General features: G+C 33.6%; 1 protein-coding gene across 1 annotated transcript in view; it reads left to right on the plus strand.

The window, feature by feature from the left end:
• The window catches only part of LOC148828301 (formin), a 114,438-nt gene that overhangs the window by 29,632 nt on the left and 65,301 nt on the right, over positions 1-19,505 (plus strand). The window contains exons 5-7 of the mRNA XM_088925627.1: positions 148-289; positions 13,892-13,979; positions 19,375-19,436. Of these exons, the coding sequence (XP_088781753.1) occupies positions 148-289; positions 13,892-13,979; positions 19,375-19,436 (292 nt within the window). The remainder of the gene's footprint in view (positions 1-147; positions 290-13,891; positions 13,980-19,374; positions 19,437-19,505) is intronic.

A 19,505-nucleotide genomic window follows, 5' to 3' on the forward strand; every position in this document is an offset into this window, starting at 1 on the left:
GATTTGAAAATTATTAATTTATTATTAATTTAAATTTCTTGAACATTCAAATAGGGTAATCTATTTTTCAATTACAGTTTTGTTACAGTCATTGCATTACTTTAAAATCTTACATTTAAACAAATTGTCCTCCTTCTGTCTTTCTAGAGATAACACATTATGGGGCTCCTTAGAAGAACCAAATATCATGGACACAAAAGAGTTTGAGGATTTGTTCTCCAAAGCCAGTCTGCAGCCCAAGAAAAAGCCATTGGCAGACTCTTACGAGAAAAAGGCAAAGGCAAAAAAGGTTGGTTGCAAAGATTTTTTTAATTTCTGATTTTTTTTGTCCATGGAACTATAGTAAGTCACTAGTCAGAATCAGCAAAATTGCATAGCTTGGACCTCAACGTCTTATTTGAAACAAATAGCTCAGATTGCAAATATTTCTCCTAATACTGTTTACTAAACGGGAAATGTATGATGCTAATCCAGCAACAAGAGAGCAGGACCAAAGGGAATAACTAAATCCAGAAGAACTTGAAGTGGTGTTTTGAGTTCTGTTCTTGAAGCAATAGGAGATGGTAAAATGTGTAAGACAGGTATAGATGAGCAATTAAGGTTATTATTAAGGTATGTTGTACAGTAGTTATGCTTATGTCTTCTTTTATCATTTATTGTGCACATATCATTTTTATGCTCATAATCCTACCCAATGAAAAGCTGCAGAAATATCCTTACATATTTGAAACATATTGGAATATGGTATTTAAAACATTGTTTTGGTTTTTAATTCTAATATGTAAAAACATGGAATATTTTATAAAAGATCTTTATCTCTTGGCTTTGTAGAACTGTGAAGTACCTACGTATATTAGAAGTTGCATATGTTAGATATCAGGTCAAGATGAGCTACAGTAAGAGTGTTTGTAGCTGTCAAGATTTAAGAGAGTAACCCTGTTGTTACTGGGCTGTAAAAAACATAATTTCCACTAATGAAGTGTAGTGGATGGCTATAAAAACTTTGCCGTATGATGCAAATACAATTTTATGTAAAATTTCCTTTAGCATTATAGCATTAAAGTCAAAGTTTTAACTGCTGATTGGTCACATGGCCTTGGACATATTAAACTGGCACAAGTAACATAATTTAGCATAAAATGAAATAAACATACAGAATCCTGATAGATTGCAACCATAAACAGTACATTTAGATAATTGCAATTGAAATGGATTTCGGGATGCATGTCACACAGTAAACTCCACTTGTTTTAATTGAGTCTTGAGCTGAAGTGTTAATGGACAGTTTTCCTGTTATAATGTCTGGGAATCCAGTAGTCTGGTGCCTTATACAAGAGCACTGTTTATCTTGGTATCTTTGACAGGACACAGAGTCAGCTTCAGTTGGTCCATCTCACCTTAAGTAATATGAAAGGTTGTAATTATCTTACAGGGTTAAACATTTTAAATCTAGAAGTCTCTTAGTTAAACATATGAGAGCAGTGTTCACTGCTCAGTAAGATAGTAAGATAATGCAGTTCATTTTTTGTACGTTATTCTTGTTGGTATGCAATATTAAATCAACCACCAGAGGGCAAAAGAAACACATTTAAATTTCTGGTAAATTTGGAATCTGCTTTCCAATAACTGACATTTCAATTTTTTCTTGATTTTAAATTTCTTTGTGTCTGGGGTGCAGTGCAGTGCTGTCAGTTTATTTATACTCAATTTTTTTGCATTTAACTGTCCTGTTACTCAGCAAAAAATGCTGAAAACCTTCCATGTTTCCTAAGATTATTTATAGCAAATTACATTTTATTAATGTAATTACAAATTACCAGTGCATACCTGCAAAATACAATTAATGGCATCTTAAAGTTGCTCTGTTATTAACATATCTAGATTGTGACTAATCTGTTGATCTGTTTGAATTAATTCTGACTAGCAAGCAAAGCAGAACTAGGACTAAGTTGTTTCTTTGATTTAGCCCCCATAATGTAGTTTTTAGCTATCCCATTCCTAATGTGTGTAATGTCTCAAATGTTTTATACAGATGCAGCCATCTAGAATGTGCAGTATGTCAGTCGGTATTCTGTTGAAGGCACTGCAGTAGCCTGGACTGCAGCACGTCATGGCATTTTTATTTTTTCAAATACTTTGATGCAGAGCTGCACTACTGGTTAAAACTCCTAGGTGGCACAGTGAATCCTTAAAGTATCGCAGCTGCATGTGGTTGTCAGACAAATGTTTACAGTATTACATGTTTATTAACCAATTAGTACTTTCCTAGGCTACTCATATGGTATGCATACTGTACTAATGACAAACAATTTCATTACATACAGTGATTACACTGTTAAGACAGGATGTTTTTACCATATTGCTACCACAACTCCAAATGCTAACTCTAACAGAATTCTCCTTTTTTAATTATATACAGTATATATTAGTGTGAATTATTAGTAAATAGAAAACAGCTAATTTTATGATAGATTTTGATTTATATTATACATAGTGAATTTAAAACATATCATATTTAAAAGCATACAAACACATAAAAACAAAGCAGGGGCCAAGTTTTGAGAAGTGCGTTGAATGATTTGTAAGTCGCCTGGTGTAAGTTGCTTTGTACAGTTGCCGATAGCTCAATATATTTAAATTGTTAATACTGGAATTTGCTCATGAGGTATGGTGTACCTCTCAAAAATTTTATTTATGATGGCATGAATAACAGAGGTGTAAATAATGTCATTTAGATTAAGGCTGTCTGCAAGAATGCCTCTAATATTATGCTGTAGTTGATGTACAATATGGATATCTGTGGATATTACTTTACAGGATTCATTAATGTATGTGACACAATGGGAAATGTAGGTTTTTTTTGTCCATGTATTTGGCTCGTGTCGTTAAATTAGAAGCTACATGCTGTGGGGGAAATTTACATTTTAAAATGTTAGCTAGGCTAAATATTTTTATTTTTATATGGCACGTAAAATATGTTATATTTTCAAGAAATATGATTATTAGTCATAGAACAAATCAGATGAAATGAAGCTACCGTTTCACTTCTACTTCATCGAACACAAACGACACCTATTGCTCTTCTTTGAGCAGTGAAGTGGTAAATTTGGTATGCCAAAACAGAGTGCAGTATACCAGTTTGCTTACTGCTTACGCGGGTTTTGACATGCATTCTAGGTAGTTGCATCTCTACATAGTTGAGCAGCAATACTGCTCAACTAGTATAGTGTCGTTAAGTTAAAAATACTAACAGGAGATAAGGCTTGTTGAATCTTTACTTAAGTTTCTCCAAACATACCGATTGAGACACAGTTACCTAGCTCTTCATAGTGAAGCAACTCATTGACTGTGTTATTCTTTTCCTGACACAGTTAGTGAGTTTGTGCACCTTTAGAATTCAGACCCACAGTCATAGTCCTGATATATCAAGAGGGGCAGCAGTGTAAATGTCAAATCATGAAAAAGGCAAAAGAACAGTCTTTCTCTATTACATGGCTGACAATTTTCACTTTATGACTGTTGTCATATTTTAACACAGTTCTAAACATTTTGGGGAAAATGAATTATTCCAGTACTTGCTAAACAGTTAAAGCTATAATACTTAAATTAAGGGTCTTATTAACATGCCGTCACTTTTGAAAAGCATATTTGTTTTAACAGGAATTTCAGCATTTGTTGTATGTTATCTTGTTTTTTTTATATATGGAAACATATAGTATAATGTTCTCGTCACGGGAGGCTCAGCGTTCGGGAATGGAGAACTCAGTCTCCCGTGTGGATTTGTATTAAGACCCTGTGCGAGGCGGTTTATCCGGGGAGTTCAGGAGACATACTTTGGGAAAGACTCAAAAAGTTTATTGTGACAATAGTGATACAGTGGTAATCCGTGCCATAGTGAAAAAGGGGAAAGATCCGATAACATCCAAATCCATTCAGGTCCAAGGGGTAACCAGGAATCAGTCCAGAACTTCAGAGCCGGGCAATCAATCAAGACAAAGACAGATTAAAATCCCTGGAAGGGGGAACACAGACAGGGAGAAACATGGCATCAGACAGGCACAGGACAAGGTGCTCCAAGCCCCGGGGCTCAGAGGTCAGGATGTCTGGGCATAAGGCCTATGTCCTCGAGCTACTCCAGAGCTCGGTGATAGGCGGGCTTTCCGGGCGTCCATCTTCCAATGCTGAGCCAGGAATAGCGGGAGCACCAGTCTTAAATAATGACAGACTAAACAGGGGGCAGGTGTACGAAATAAACTAAACTCCAAAAGGGTCGGAGCGCCCTTAAGAGGAGGGATGACGATCATGACAGTTCTGTTGATATTAACAGTGTGTACAATATATTACACTATTTGTGCTTTAATAAAGTGCATTATATACAGTACATTTTTGATAATGTATTTCAACAAAACAAACCACAATATACAAGAATTCTGGTATTCTTCTATGTTTTCATATTTTCAGATTTTGTGCTTTGTTTTAAAAATGAGCATGAAATATAAAAATATCCTTTATTATTGAAACCAATGACCTTTCATACTGTACATTCACTTACTTGTTAAGCAATTCGGTTAGTTGAAACACTTGTTTCTTTCTAAGCTCATGCACTGTTTCTTGTGCAGTGTCTTGGGCAGTTTTTACATTTCGATGCTTTAAAGCTTGTCTTCATGACACTTTGAAGAGGCAATTAATATTTGTTGTATACACAATTGTCTCCACACATTCAAAGCAAAAAGCAAAAGACAAGTATACAGATAATACAGCAGCACCATCAAAAGAAGGCAGATAATTTACATTGTAAGTTGCAAAGTTGTCACAGGTCTGAGCACTTACTGTATGTTTTTTTATTTAGTTTTTGGTGAAATTTATTGTGACTTACAGTACCCTATACTTTAATGTCTTCATTTGCAGTATTGGATACTATAACTTCAGTTGGATATTTTGAATAAAATATTTAACTTAAAAATGTGTACTGTATCTTTTTCACAAAATGGGACACCATACAAAGGGCATGGTACTGTATATAGTGCTTAGGGATCCTTTCTTGTGAAAAGTGCTGTATAAATGAAAGGAGCTATTGCTTTAAATTTACATTGAATTTGTTTTAATCTTTTGCATGTTCTCACGTAGTGTACATGTAGTGTGTTAAATGACCACCCAGAAAATGTAAGGTATTTATATTGATTTATATAAATATTATATTTATATTTATACTCTCAGGTGTCAGTGTTTTTGTAAAATCATTGAAATAGTATTATATATACAATATATAGTATATGGCAGTTTAGTATTTCTGACTCAGAAATGAAAGGTAATGAATTCCCTTTGTGAGTTTCCAGTTTAGAAAACAGTTGATTAGCATAACTTCCTATTCATTCCTGTCATTCAGGAATGTCAAAATCAAATTCGGTCAGCATGTTTTCTGCTTTTCAGTTAATTTAGGATAAGTGTCTTGCTTAGAAGTTTTTAAGTTAACTTCTTCTTCTAAAAACTTCTATAAGCTGACTATAATTTCAAACAAATGCTGATACTAACTTGTCAGTCTGCACTTTATTTTTCTTACTAAAATGACAAAATAGAGTATCCATCTACTGTATACCGTATATATGTTTAAAATCATATACTTTAGGGTAGAGTTTTACAGTTTTATAATGTTAATTTCAAATCTTCTGACCATCATGTTACATCTCTCAGGATCATTGGATTCATAATGTCACCATAGTGGTTAGTTGATAATACAAGAAAAAACCTTTATTAATACATCATCTTAAGGTAATTTACAACAAAACAAAGGTAAAAACAAATTAATACAATAAAATAAATAGCATTAAATGTTATAGCAATAAACTACAGTTTATACAACTGACCAAGTCTAAACAAAATAATCCTGTAAGAAGAATGCATTTTTTTATTTTTTATTTTTTTTGCACTCTGCTGAGACCTTAAAAATAAGGTCAATGATACATTTTGTTTCCTTTGCCGAAGGTGTATATACAGTAAATGCTCCTACACTATGCCTTGCATTTCTACTGAGTTGTATAACCACAAACTAATATATAAGTAAAGCATCTTTAAGTTAATACTGAAGACACCCTTTTTTTATTTTTTTACATTGTGAAAAAATCTCTAAATACTGAGCCCTTAAATAACAAGGCTTATTTAAAATATTCAGAGCATCCCTTGAGGGAAAATACTGTATGGCTTCACCTTTAATACTACGGAACTATTTTTTTTCTGTAAATACACCTTGTATTTCACTGTAAGGTTATGCTGTAGTTTGGTAAAGTCAAATTGTGCCTTTGGCACTGCAGGTCTAGCAGAATTTAAATCGTGGCGTCCCAGTGGTTAAACATTCTCTGTTGGCATGTCTGTACCTCTTATCTGGGTTGCAATCCTTCAGTGGATCAATCTCGGTGGGCTCCAGGTTGACACAGTCTGGTGTCAGTCATTTGAGCAGACCTATAACTCTCCAACCAGTCTGGACACTTGGAAGAGGATTGTGAAAACAAGTGCAATGACATATGATACTAGATAGCCTTGGTTAGACGGAAAGCTTGTTTGCAGTGTTGTTACTGCAGAAATATAGTTACTGTCACACTGAAACCTTTTTACTGGATTTTCATTCCCTTCCCCATTATTTTGATTTTAACATAGCAAATATCCATTTTCTAAAATGCCATATTTAAAAAAAAAACGAAACGAGGTTGGAACAGTTCATAATGGAGCTTCATAAAATACAGTAAAAGAATGCTCTTTTAAATACAGAGTCTTATAAATGCAGTTTCTAGGATAAATTGCTACCCTCCAATCTTTTATCAGAGATGTATTTAGAAAATATTAAATGTTGATTCATTAATAATGGTAAGACGATATCTATTTAGAATTACCTGTATATTCAGTTCACAATGTACAGTTATACTGTAAGTTATTTGAAAAGGTGTACTTTGAGGTGATGTGTAACTTTTAATAACTGCTTATCACTACAGTATATGTTGGAGTTGAAACTAGGTCTCTCTACAGTATGGACTATATAAAATATCAATAATTTTTATTTTTAATATAAAATTAGGATTTCAATGGTAAAAATAAACGCATCTCTGTTAAAATGTTTACTTAATGTTATTTAATGTGAGCTTTTATGCAGTACTTTGTCAAGAGTGTTTTCTTTAATCCTATTCTATAAAGTAATGTCACAGCAACCAGATAATATTTGATTACCAGTCTGGATAAACCAATGTATAATAATACAATATGCATCCGAGAAGTATTGTAACACAAATACATCCTCAGTGAGGAATTTCAGACCTTGGTAGCTCTATCCTGTGGCCAACTGGAAAAGAGAGAAACTTGTAAGCTTAGAATGTAAAAGAAAATTTGGCTATCTGTTCTTGGCCAGAAAATTCATTTATAAATGTCAGATAAACATAAGTAACTTGTCTGCATTTTCAAGGTTTAACCCTGATGTTTTGTCCTCTCTGTGGATCATGTTTAAAGATATACAGTTTTCAGTTTTGCCTATGTATAGACTTTGATGTACATTCAGGGAAGTTATATCACTTTGAGTGAATAAAAAAACTTTGTTACTAACAAATACTTATAGGTCTGAATTCTCCTTTATGCATGTGAATTTTGTGTTATACATTTGAATATAAAGTGATTCATACATGTGGATTTAATTTGTGATTAAGTAACATTTACCAAAATACATATTGCCACAATATACATATTAATTATATTGTGATCCTTAGGTAAGTCTGACAAAATGGCACGTGTGCAGATTACAGCAATGAGTGCTTTTCTATTGTCCAGATCAAAGTGGAAATGTTCACTGCCACCATTTTTTCACCTTCAAGCTTAAATCTGAAAATGCCATGTAATTTGTATCATGTGTCCTATCAAAGACCTCAGCTTCTCCAGAGTACTTTACACCAATGATTATCATATCAAAGCTCTTGGATGACATTGAAGATAATGGGTTTTCTGTTATCTTTAACTTCCAACCAGCTTTGCGTAATTGCTCGCATGTGGTTTTACTCAAGGTCTAATATGAACAGCGATATTTGGAAGGAAGGCCTTTTGAAGTGGAAAGGATGCTCATGTCAACGCATTTTCCATGTGAATAATTCTCTGAGATGCATAATAAGCATTCCAATGGGAAATAAATCACCTATGCAATTGGTACTGTTTATGTTTCAAATCCAATGAATTTTGGTGTCAGTGACTTTTGGTTTCATCCACATACTGTGTATACTGACTGGCATTCCAAATCATATTGTCTTATGTTAACCAAATAAAGATCAATATTATACATAGTATTTTCATGCAAGTCACAATTGTTAGAATGCTCTTTCTTTTTTCCATTTTCTTTATTAAACATAAAGATTTTCATATGAGATGCAGGGAGGGGCAAGGTTGGATGTATATATGTTAATTCAATTGGCATGTGATTTGAGAATACACTTGAACAGTTTTCTAAACATGTGTTACTCCTATTAAGTGTAATTTTCTTTCCCCTAAGAATGTGTAAACTGACGTGACTATTTATCCAAGAATTCAGGGGGTTCAACTCAGAATGTTGAGTAAAGTCCATTCAGAGTGAAAAGTGTGGAGGCGGAATTTTTCACCTCCTTGTTTCCTATGGTTGAACTAAAGTAAGGAAAAATAAATCTTAAATCTTGAAGTGTTTCCCTGACTGGGATTAGTAAGCGATGCTGCTTTGTAAAAATCCACCATATCCTGTTGAACTGATCTAAACACTGGTATTTGCAGCAGACACATTAATAATATTGCAAAAGAGGTGCTATAGCTACATCCAGAAAATATCAAATCTCAAGGGATGCAAGCTGTGAAAGTAAAAGATCTGTACAGATCTTTTTATGAGCATTATTTTATTTTTATTTTCCCAAGCACAGTACTACACAATGCAAAATAACCATTTCCCAGAACTGTACTGGATATTTAAATGAAAAAAATATTCTGATATCATTGTCAGAAAAAAGGCTTTGTATATATACTGTACATAAAAGCCCTTGCAGAATCTACTTAGAAGTTTTGGTTAATCCTTGATATTGTCAAGCTTCAGTTGTGCATATGTTCCACTGTACAGAATTCACAATTTCTATAAATCTGTTCTCTTGAGATAATATCCATGACCTAAAATATTCTCACTTATAGTACATACTGTACATAAACAATTAGATTGCTGAAGTTATAAAAATGTTAACATGCTAAAGGAGGCATACAGTAGGTTGTTACAAATTAAACTTGGTTTTCTGCGACCTCTGCTTAAAAAGGACTGCATTCTTTTTCAGTGCTATTTTTAATGGTTTTATGGTAATCTATTTCGGAAAAGCACATTACTAAAATGCCAGTTATCTCATAGTCATAATCTATCATAATCTTAGAGTTCTTGGTCATGGATCTTCCAGGAAATGATTAATGTATTTGTTTAATAATACAATGTTTAAATAAACTTGAAAATGGTTACATTTCAATCCAAAATACAAATAATTCAGTTGGGTAGTTTAAGGGTGTAGTGTATTTTACTGTAAAAATGCAGAAAAAAGAAAGTAGTGATGAATTTAAATAAAAGAGCCTATCTGAGCTGCTGTATACTATACCATGAAGAAGTCACAGGGAGCATCAGTTTCTAAACCATAACGTTGTGCCAGGCATTATTATCTTGTATGCCTTTGTTGGTTGTAACACTTCTGTTTTCAAGATGAATCACAAAACACTCATTAAGAGGAATGAATTTTAAAACAAACATACTGTAGGTATAGAAAGTACCCTCAAATGAAACATAAGTGTGTTGTACTTACTGAGATTTCACCTGGTATGCAAATACATTCTGGCAGCACTGCATATACAGTATTCAACTTTTTACTACCTGCCACTGATAGACAAAGTCTTATTGAATTCTATGTGCAAATGTAAGGAAGTATTTCTTTTTTGTTTTTATCCAGAAATATTTATTTAACCTACAGTTTTAAATGCAATTGCAATTTAACAAAAACACAAAAATAGTTCAGATGTGCCACGGTCAGAAGACCCAATGTACAGTATCATCTGAAATTGCAGTTTCAGAGAAGTTTGTTATACAGTAGGTGTCTCTGGCACACCTACCTGTGCCTTTGCCGGCTTCTTCTTATTATCATCGACAGTGATCTCAATAATGGGTATTTAAGCAGCATGTATTCTTACTTTGTGTAATGCAATACTCACTTCTAAGGTGTTTTTTTAAGTTTCCCAATGAATGCCTTAGTAGAAGAGACCTAGTAATCACAGAAACTGCTACCTAATGAAGAAAGTTGAAACATTAACTTTTAAAGCAGGGCTTTACCTTGCCAAAAACTGTTTCTAGCTTTATGGGTAATTCAGTCATAAGTAATTGTGACCATGTGTAGGCACAAATAAAAATCCTGTGAATTTATAGTTTGTTATAAAACTGTAGCCTGCTCTTCCAGACTGAAAAAGATGTCCTTTTATGGTTTCATGTTTTTTTTTGTCCTTGAACTTTCTTGTGTGTAAAATTTCTTCATGGAATACTTTATGAAGCATCTTTTTTCTGAAGAAGATTTTGGAAGTTTTCTTTTATTTTCTCTTTGAGTAACTGTCCATTTTTCGAGTGGTTGTTCACAAAGGCATTATTTTAAAAAAATTACAGTGGTAACATTTCCACTATCTAGCAAATTTGGAGTGGCTTAGTTCAAACTGTAAATGTCTATTAAGGATTATGGCAATGTATGACAATGTATGACATTACCCTGGAAGAAGGTCAGTTGAGAGGTCAGGGAAAGATGTACAAATTACAGACTACTATAACCGGTAATTATCCCATTTAGAAGCTAATCTTCTGCCAACTGTACAAGTTCAGAAGACATGAATGTGAGTGTGTGTGGCTCACAACAGTGACCATGTTTGTAGTCCTGTTCCATTCCATGCTAGAGTAGAAAAACTTTCACTAAATAAATGTTTTATATAGTATTTTAAAACCATTGCAAGAGAAAGAAGAAAGATAATTTTCTTGCAAACATAACACCCTTTCTCATAGTTCTAGGATGCAGAGGCAGGGAATGTTGTTGTTCACCGTTTTTCTTCAGTTATAATGAAATGTTTATACTTCTACTTTGTGTAAGAGGAAATATTCCACCTCTTTAATGCATCAGACTATTGTACTGTATATAGGCACAGGTTAGTGAATATGATGTACCTGCTTTTTACGTTTTTTAACAGACTTCAGAAAATTCATGTTGTTCTTATCCGTCACAGATACTAGTTTCGCTGTAACGAAGTCATTTGTAACGTGGAAAAATATGCAGTTGATGAAAAAACAATAACTTGATTTTAAGGTCTTGTTATTTTTTTACCACCTCATAAATGTAACCAAAAGCAAGAGAAAGGACCATAATAGACTAGAAGAACATGAGCAGTGCCTTGTAGTGAAGGACTTACTGTATGTTTCACAAAGTCATTCCTTGGTGCCGGCTAATGCATCACATCCCAAGTAATTTTGAGTTTTGTTTTTGAATTTGTATAATAATTTTATAGTTAATTTGTTTATAGCAGATGTTTAAATGAACATACTTGAGCAATACGTTCTCTCTTCTCACTAGAATATTAAGACTTTCCCTAAGGAAAATTGTAGTGATCTATCATGAAGTTTGCTAGACTTTTCTATTAGGTGAGAAATAATTGCTAATATGGTGCAGAACACTTGTATCCTTCGTGTTAGTAACTCTTAACTCATGAGTTCATGTTTTAAATTTGTATCTGCTGAAAGGAATTGGCCGATGAGTAACACCATCTGCACTGGTGCTGTAAGAAAAAAGTTGAAATTAGTGGATCTGAGAGGCTGTTCTTTAACTCTGGCACTAGTCTGGATTTGAACGTTGGATGTAACAAACTGTTGGAAATAATTAAAGCAATTCTTTGGGGTAGCGTCATAAAAGAAATGTCAGCACAGTTTCTTAAAATTAAACTGCTGTCAGTATTCACTTTAAAGGAGTGGGTTATGTTCTCTGTGTTAGTTTATATCATTAGCGCTTTCCTGTTGTTTCATTTTTAACTTCTTACGTGGCCTGTTCCTTGTCTTCATACTTAATCCCTGTTGTTGCTCTTTTTTTCTTATATTGTTATTTGGCATGCCAGCTCACGTGTACAGAAAAAATAACAGGTTCTGAAAGGACTTCATGAAGCTGATTTAATGGATAGGGGAACAGGAAGCCTATGAGGCTAGGTGGGCAATTTGTAATTAAATGTATTGTACCTAGAGTATCTGCTTCAAGGCCCTATCTGTACTAGTGACTCACTATATACCATTGAGCAAGTTACTGTACAGTGTACTGTATATACATTTGCACTTTTCCTTTGAATGAACCCTGAAAACCTTGTAAATTGTAAAACCCTGAAAACAGTCTCTTTCAGAATGTCAAACTGTGTTTGTTGGAAGGGTATGTCTTCAAGACCGCTGTCTTCCTGACATCACTTCTCATCTGCATCCACTGATGAGGTGGAGTGCTAGTACAGTAGTTATCAGGACTGTAGAGGAGTTTCTCTCCTACAAGTGAGTGATGTCAGGTAGACGAGAGCTTTAATGCAGTTCTGGTATTAGTGGATTTGCAGTGATGTGCAGACTGTTTGCTCTTTAAGTCATGTACAGGTTGAGATATCACAAATTATTTATTCATACCTATTATTGTTCATTATTTTATTCATTAATACAATTTTATCCATACATGTTCTTCATATGTATCAACAACTCCATTCCTATCTATCTTTTGGCTTTCTATCCCCTTCAAAATCCCCCACCCACTTTCTGTGCCCTTTTCTCCATCCTCCTACTTCCAGAGTCCTTTTATTCTATTCCTTTGCTTCTCAGTAGTAGAATGAACTGTCCACAGTTATGTGTGATTTGCTTCTTGTTCTCTTCACTGTAGATGTTGAGTGCAAGTCACCAGACAGGCTTGTTGCTGCTTGATGTTTTTGCCTGGCAGAGAGCTTGTGGTGCTCTTCCAGCTTGTATTGGCTTTATTTTTCATTTAATTTTGTTTTTTGTTGTATATAGTGTACATGATTGTTCCTGTAAATTTCGTACATATTGTGCGATTACAAGTGAATTTCATATTTCTATTGTGAGTCGCCCTCACTACTGGCGTTTGCTACGGAAACTAGATAATGTTGTTTAATTGAATGTCATTTTTCAAAAGGAAATGTTTTTCTCCGTGGATGACCTTGTTCAGATGTGTTATAAAAATGAGACAGGAAAAGCGTATTCGGAGAAGAACGACACATTTATTGAAACGTTTGGACTGTTTGTTTAAAGTAATGACACATTTTGGTCTTTATCAAAATGTGTTCATTTTTGTGGTGAGATGATTGTGATTATAAAAGTGAAAGATTAGATGCATCATTCATGATTCACGATGTATAGTACCCTTGCAACAGTATGAAGCAGAAGTTTCCTATGCTGATATCAAATTCTGAGTGCTGTCTTGTGTTCGCTCAGTTTGGGGGAGAAAATAGAAAAAATCTCTTGTTTTCATAATGAAGTGTAGTGTCTAATGCTTTGAACACCAAAACACTTCCAGTTGTTTGTATGTTTAAAAGAGTAAATTGTTGGATTTAAAAATTATCTGGTTGTTTACTTTTTGAATTGATAGCATGGCATATTTTCAAGGCTATTTAATCCTGAAACTGCTGTAAATTGTGATTAACATTGTAAGTAGCATTCTAAAAGTTTTATAAGATGTTTTATAAACTTTAGAATTTCAATGCCTTTGTTCTGTATGATTGCAGTGAAACACACCTTTTGTTTAAGGCTTTAAGAAGTGAATTGTGTGTAAGAAGTGAATTCTGTACGTTTTTATTCATAACTACTTTTCTTATACTGTAGATTATTAAACTACTGGATGGCAAACGTTCTCAAGCTGTGGGAATCCTCATATCAAGTTTGCACCTGGAAATGAAGGACATTCAGCACGGTGAGACTAATTCTCCCTGGAATATCGCCTGTTAGGTCAGAGTTTACAAGTGATTTAATAACTTGCAGGATTATCCTTATCCTTAGTAACATCTAAGAGGTTTTATCTCTTACTTGCTTTTGCTCAGTCACAATAAGTCAAATTTAAAAATATTGTTTACTGCAGACAGCTTCTTTAGAACTGAGAATGCCTCCAGTCTTAATTTTACATTCAAAGTAGATCAAAATTAAAATATAATCTTAGCAATTATTTTGAATAGTATTTTTTATTTAAAAAAAGGAAACTGCTTTTCCAGCTTTGTTTTGAAAAGAGATAGAAACCTCAGTGTTATACACTGATTTGCAAAAGCAACAAAGATGCATATATAAATACATTGCTGAAGTGAGGGGAATAAATAGGGTACCACTGGTTAAGGTCTGCTTAAAAATACAAGAAATTCATATTTTATTATAGATGTACATTATAATATGGTGAAGTAACACATGTACGGGCATCTTCAGAAAATTATTTCCAAATTGAAAAATTCACATGATGAGCAAGTATGAACTACTGTAAGTATGATGCTACGATCCTATACCACATGATACAACAGTGATTCTGTATTTCTTTGATGGGTGTTATACTGTACATATTAATATTTTAGGATTTTTGTGTGGTATAATATACAGTATACTGGGGTGTTCTGTGGTATAATATATACATTATCTAAAATTCTGAAAAAATTGTGGGCATTTCAGCTAAAACTACTAAAAATAGTTCCGATCTATAGTTTTTAAATTTACATTACTTTAAATAATATTATATTTCAGGATATTTTGAAAGCTGGTAAAATGTAATATTATTTGCTATCATCTGTAAACCATGACTCCTGTGCTTTCTAGGTCTCTGATGAAGCTTTAATGAGAGAGTATTCACCATCACATGTTTCCTTTGCTTGGCTTGTATTTTGCAAAAGTTAGCCAAATAACAAATTGAGTTTTCTTCTTGGGTTATGACAAGGAGACAGACCACGTTATTTAATACGTCTTCACTAAGAATGTAACAAATTCATAAAAAATTCCAGGAAGAGAGTCTGCTTGAAGAAATAAGGTTTTCAAACTTCACAAATGAGAGAAGAAGACCTTTGTAAACACTGTGTTCTGTTTACTCACTGCTATTTTTTAAAATATTTTTTCTGCTCTTTAACCAGCTATTCCTTTCACTTGACATGCCTGGTCTTTGCAGCAGTACTGTAAAAATATACAGAAGTGGATCATTTTTTTATACAGTATTTAAACCCTTAAACGATGCCTCAAAAGCAAATCTTTACAAAACAGAAAGTTCAGATTGTGTGAATATTTTCCGAGCAAACCTTAAAAAGTGCCTCAATGTTTTAGTGTGGGAGTCTGGTCTGTTTTTTTTTTACTTTGTATTTCAAAGTAAAGTGATAGTTAAACTTTGTCCATTTGGGAACAAAACCACAATGATGATTTTTCAGTAAAAATATCATATGGTGATGTAGATCTACATAAAAACACTTTTCTAAATTTTCTAGCCCAATAAGAGTGAAAAAAACAGATTCAGCCAAGTAGCAGTTTTCATTTTTTAAGGTAGAGAACTCCTAATAAAATTACCAGCTTTTCACAGCAGGTGTCAACTTCCTTATGACTTAATGTGAGGTGTAGGTGAAATGGACAGTCTAATCTGACAATATAGGGAAGCCAGTTAATAAGGACTTCTAAAGACTCTGCCCCCTTTGCTAACAGTTGTTGGCAAATTAAAAAGACATCTGACATTTAATGCAATTACAACCACTAAGGAGTTTGAGGTCTGGGAAGGCTCTGGTTTGTTTCCAGTGACTGAAGGAAAGCCACCTTCACTTCTAGGCCACCAAAAACTCATAAGAGAAAAGGTTACTTATGGCCGATGTGATGAGTGAAAAGTAGATGAAAATGAGTGAGACCACATTTCTAGCACTTTGATCTACCCATGCAAAGATATCCGGGCTCCACGGCTCACTGCTGTGGATGCTGTTTGCCTGTTTGGGAAATTATTGAACAGCTCAAGGAGAGCTGCTGAAAAATCAACTGTTGAGGCCAGTGTAATCCATTTTAATAAGGAATAGGAAATTGCCCTCCATCTTATTTTTTTCATAATCCCACCATGAAGCATGCTCACCCAGTTTTGCTCTGAATCCTGAGTCCCATGTAACTCACAAAAGAAAAGTTGATATTTGGTATTTGCAGCATTTTCTTATTTGACAATTGTGCAGTTTGACAATAAACTATGTGTTTCTATGGTTTTATATAAAATATGCTTCTGTTTAGTCAGGTAACAAAACATCTTAAATTCTTTATACATCAGTCATTATAATTGCGTAGACGTGCTTAACATTTACTACACATATTTCTGTATAAAACATAATGAATTTTTAAAGTAATATTTTTAGTAAATTTTGTTGAAACATATATTTAATTCTTAAGAACTATGGTAAATGGTTTTGCATACTTTAAAAAAACAATTCCATAACATTATTTCCAGTGTAAAATGCATAGAGTAATTTCTAATATTGACTTTTTTGTTGTAAACATGGAAATTCAATTGCAAATTATTGTAAACTCCTAACATAGCAAGAAAATATTTAAAGAAGGGAGGGCAGTTGTAATTTAAACTTACATTTTCTTAATTCAATAGATAAACATCTTTTTGTTGATTTTGTCTTTGATGAATGTTAATGTGTTCAAACAAAGTCATTGACTCAAGATCATTCAGTCTTTTTTAATTTCCAATATAAATAAATAGTTGTTCAAGTTCAGGGGTATAATTAGAAAAGCCTGGCTATTGTACGAGTTTTGTAAAAATGTTTTAAAAGTTTTCCAGCTCAACAACAACACACTAGAGCCAGTTTATTGAGCCAACGATTCTACAAAATCTATAGCTTCATTTGGAGCAGACTAACAAACTAATTTGTAATCACTTTCTTGCTTTTCTACCTGATCACAATTCAAAAAACAATATTGATCAGTCAAAACAAATCCTTCATTTTGTAAAATTTGCTAGCAGTGCACAAGGTTTTTAATTTTTTTTGTCTTTTGGTAATAATTTATCAAAACTGCTAATACCGTCTTTTTATATGCTGAATGGAACCCTAAGTTGCAATTGCTCTACAGAAACCTTTTAGAACTAAAACTACCATTAGGCACAGGTGTTCATCAATAAGGGTAATGCTCTCCATTTAAATACAGAAAAAGCGTTACTTACTCACTAACTGCAAATTATTGAGTTTAAAATTTTCACTCTCAATCTTCAACTTTTTAGACAAATCTTTGAGCTCTATCTATCATTTACTGAAATTCCGAAACTTTTGTCTGCACTTCTCCGTCATTATGGATTTAACTTAACTCTGATTTCACTTCTATGGCATCTCCAAAGCTTGATGGTTTACACATTATTTCACAAGTTGCTGTATTATTTTCAGTGATGTGGGATTTTTGTTTACATAAAGAAAAGCATGTAGCACGGAGAAGGACATTTTTGTCCTTATTGGCATGTGTTCTTTATACTGACAAATCTCTGGATCGCCTGTTTCTAGCACATTTAGACACCTTGCCAACCTACAAATCAATTTGAGTGCACTTCCACAGAATCATCCTCCAGAACTTATTCTGACAGCTATAAGTAATAAATCAGGAGTAAACTTCTGTCATTTCTATGTAAAGTACATAGAAGCTGACAGAGGTTTGCTATTGCTATAATTGCACTACAAGTCTGACCTTTAAGCATGCTTTCCTGTTAAACTTTATTTTCACTATATTTTAGAAATGGGAAAGTGGAAGGAGGAATGAAAAAGAAGTGTAGTTTTCAATCTACATATTCTTGACCCGTCTGCATTTTAGAAAAGAGCTAATTCCAGGCTAAGGGAGAAAAACATTATTTCCCCCCCAAGACCTCTTAGTTTCCCTTTAAGAGATCATTATTATGTTCTGTGGTGGTTCCCACTGAAAGGGCAGGGGTTAAGCAGTTACAGGCTCTCTCCTGTGACCCATGGTTGAGAAGCTTGGTGTGCTGCTTGTACATTAGAATTACTGAGAGTAGAAAGCCTTTCCGTACTCTTATGGACTTTTACAGTGCTGATGTTGCACTGTAATGATCACGTGTTATACTGGAAATGTCCGCATTCACTGAGTTTCAATATCCTAAACTTTTAAAGAAAATTCTTCTCACTGATTGAAGTCATTCTGCTTAAAAATTCCCTGTCCTGTCTCAAGTTTCTGTTTACAACTTTAATTGCAGTTTCCATTGCCTTATTCAACGAATTGATAAAAAGGATGTGTCTGTGCTTCTAATATGTATCACAGTTCAACACACACACAAAGATATATGTTAATTGAACTCTTCGAATTTGGAACAGGCTACATGAGCAGGAAGCAAAGCTTTGAGTAAGGAGGGTTAAGTGAGACAAGGAATCCATTTAAAGTGCGTCCATTGAGAAATACTTTTGAACCTAGAATTACGTCAATGCCATAAGAACTTTGTGCTGGCAGCAAACCTGCTGGCATTATACCAAACAGCTCTCACGTATTACTGTTCTCTTGCTAAAAATGTCCATTCTACTGGGTGTGCAAATTACTCTTACATAGTGAGTTAATAACATACAAAGTTGTTAACTCTAAAGCAGTCATTAATAAAGTATTTATAAATGATTAACAACAATTTGTCATTTATGGTCATTATTCATTATAGCAAGAATCTGCTACTACCTGTTTGTTAAGACTAAATTAATATTTTCTTCATGAATTTATAAATGGATTTTCACTCCTTATACTCAAGAGTTACCAAAGTAAAACATGCTTTGGGATTTGTGTGCCCCTGCTCTGTGCTGGAACAGAATTCAGCTTTTGGATTTATTAATTTACAGGATTACATTTACATTGTAAAGGGCCTGCTAACTTCCTGACAGGGTACTAACCACCAAATGCTCAATTTGCCAAATAGCCTCTTCTCATTTGGAACCTTTCTTATGTTCTTTCCCTTTCTAATCACCTAAAATGCAAAACTATTACTATAATTCTAACCTCTTAAACAATAAAAGGATTTTATATACGCCCCAGGAATAATCTGTGGATACATAGCTTATTCCCAAATATACAATGGGGAAAAGCCAAAGTATAACTCAGATTGTTGGCTTTGCAGTCACAGTATGTAGACAAGCATGTATAAAACCTGTTGGATTTTGGCTCAAAACAACTTGGTGCAGGAAATAGCATGACTAAATGCATTTAACCTTCTAAACTTTGCTTTAAAAATCGTCATTGTTTCCAAATGCAGGCAACTAACTAATTAAGACAACATGCTTTGCTTAAAATAATCCAACTATATAAGAAAAGGCCTCTAATAAATGGATTTACTGTTGCAGCTGTTTTAACTGTGGACAACTCTGTTGTGGACTTGGAAAACATTGAGGCTTTATATGAAAATGTGAGTATGCAGTGTTGTTATATGATATTGTGTGAGAAATATAAGAATCCTGTTAAGTATTTTTCACAG

Source organism: Atractosteus spatula, chromosome 9 (assembly GCF_055471065.1).
Source record: "Atractosteus spatula isolate fAtrSpa1 chromosome 9, fAtrSpa1.hap1, whole genome shotgun sequence".
NCBI lineage: Eukaryota > Metazoa > Chordata > Actinopteri > Semionotiformes > Lepisosteidae > Atractosteus > Atractosteus spatula.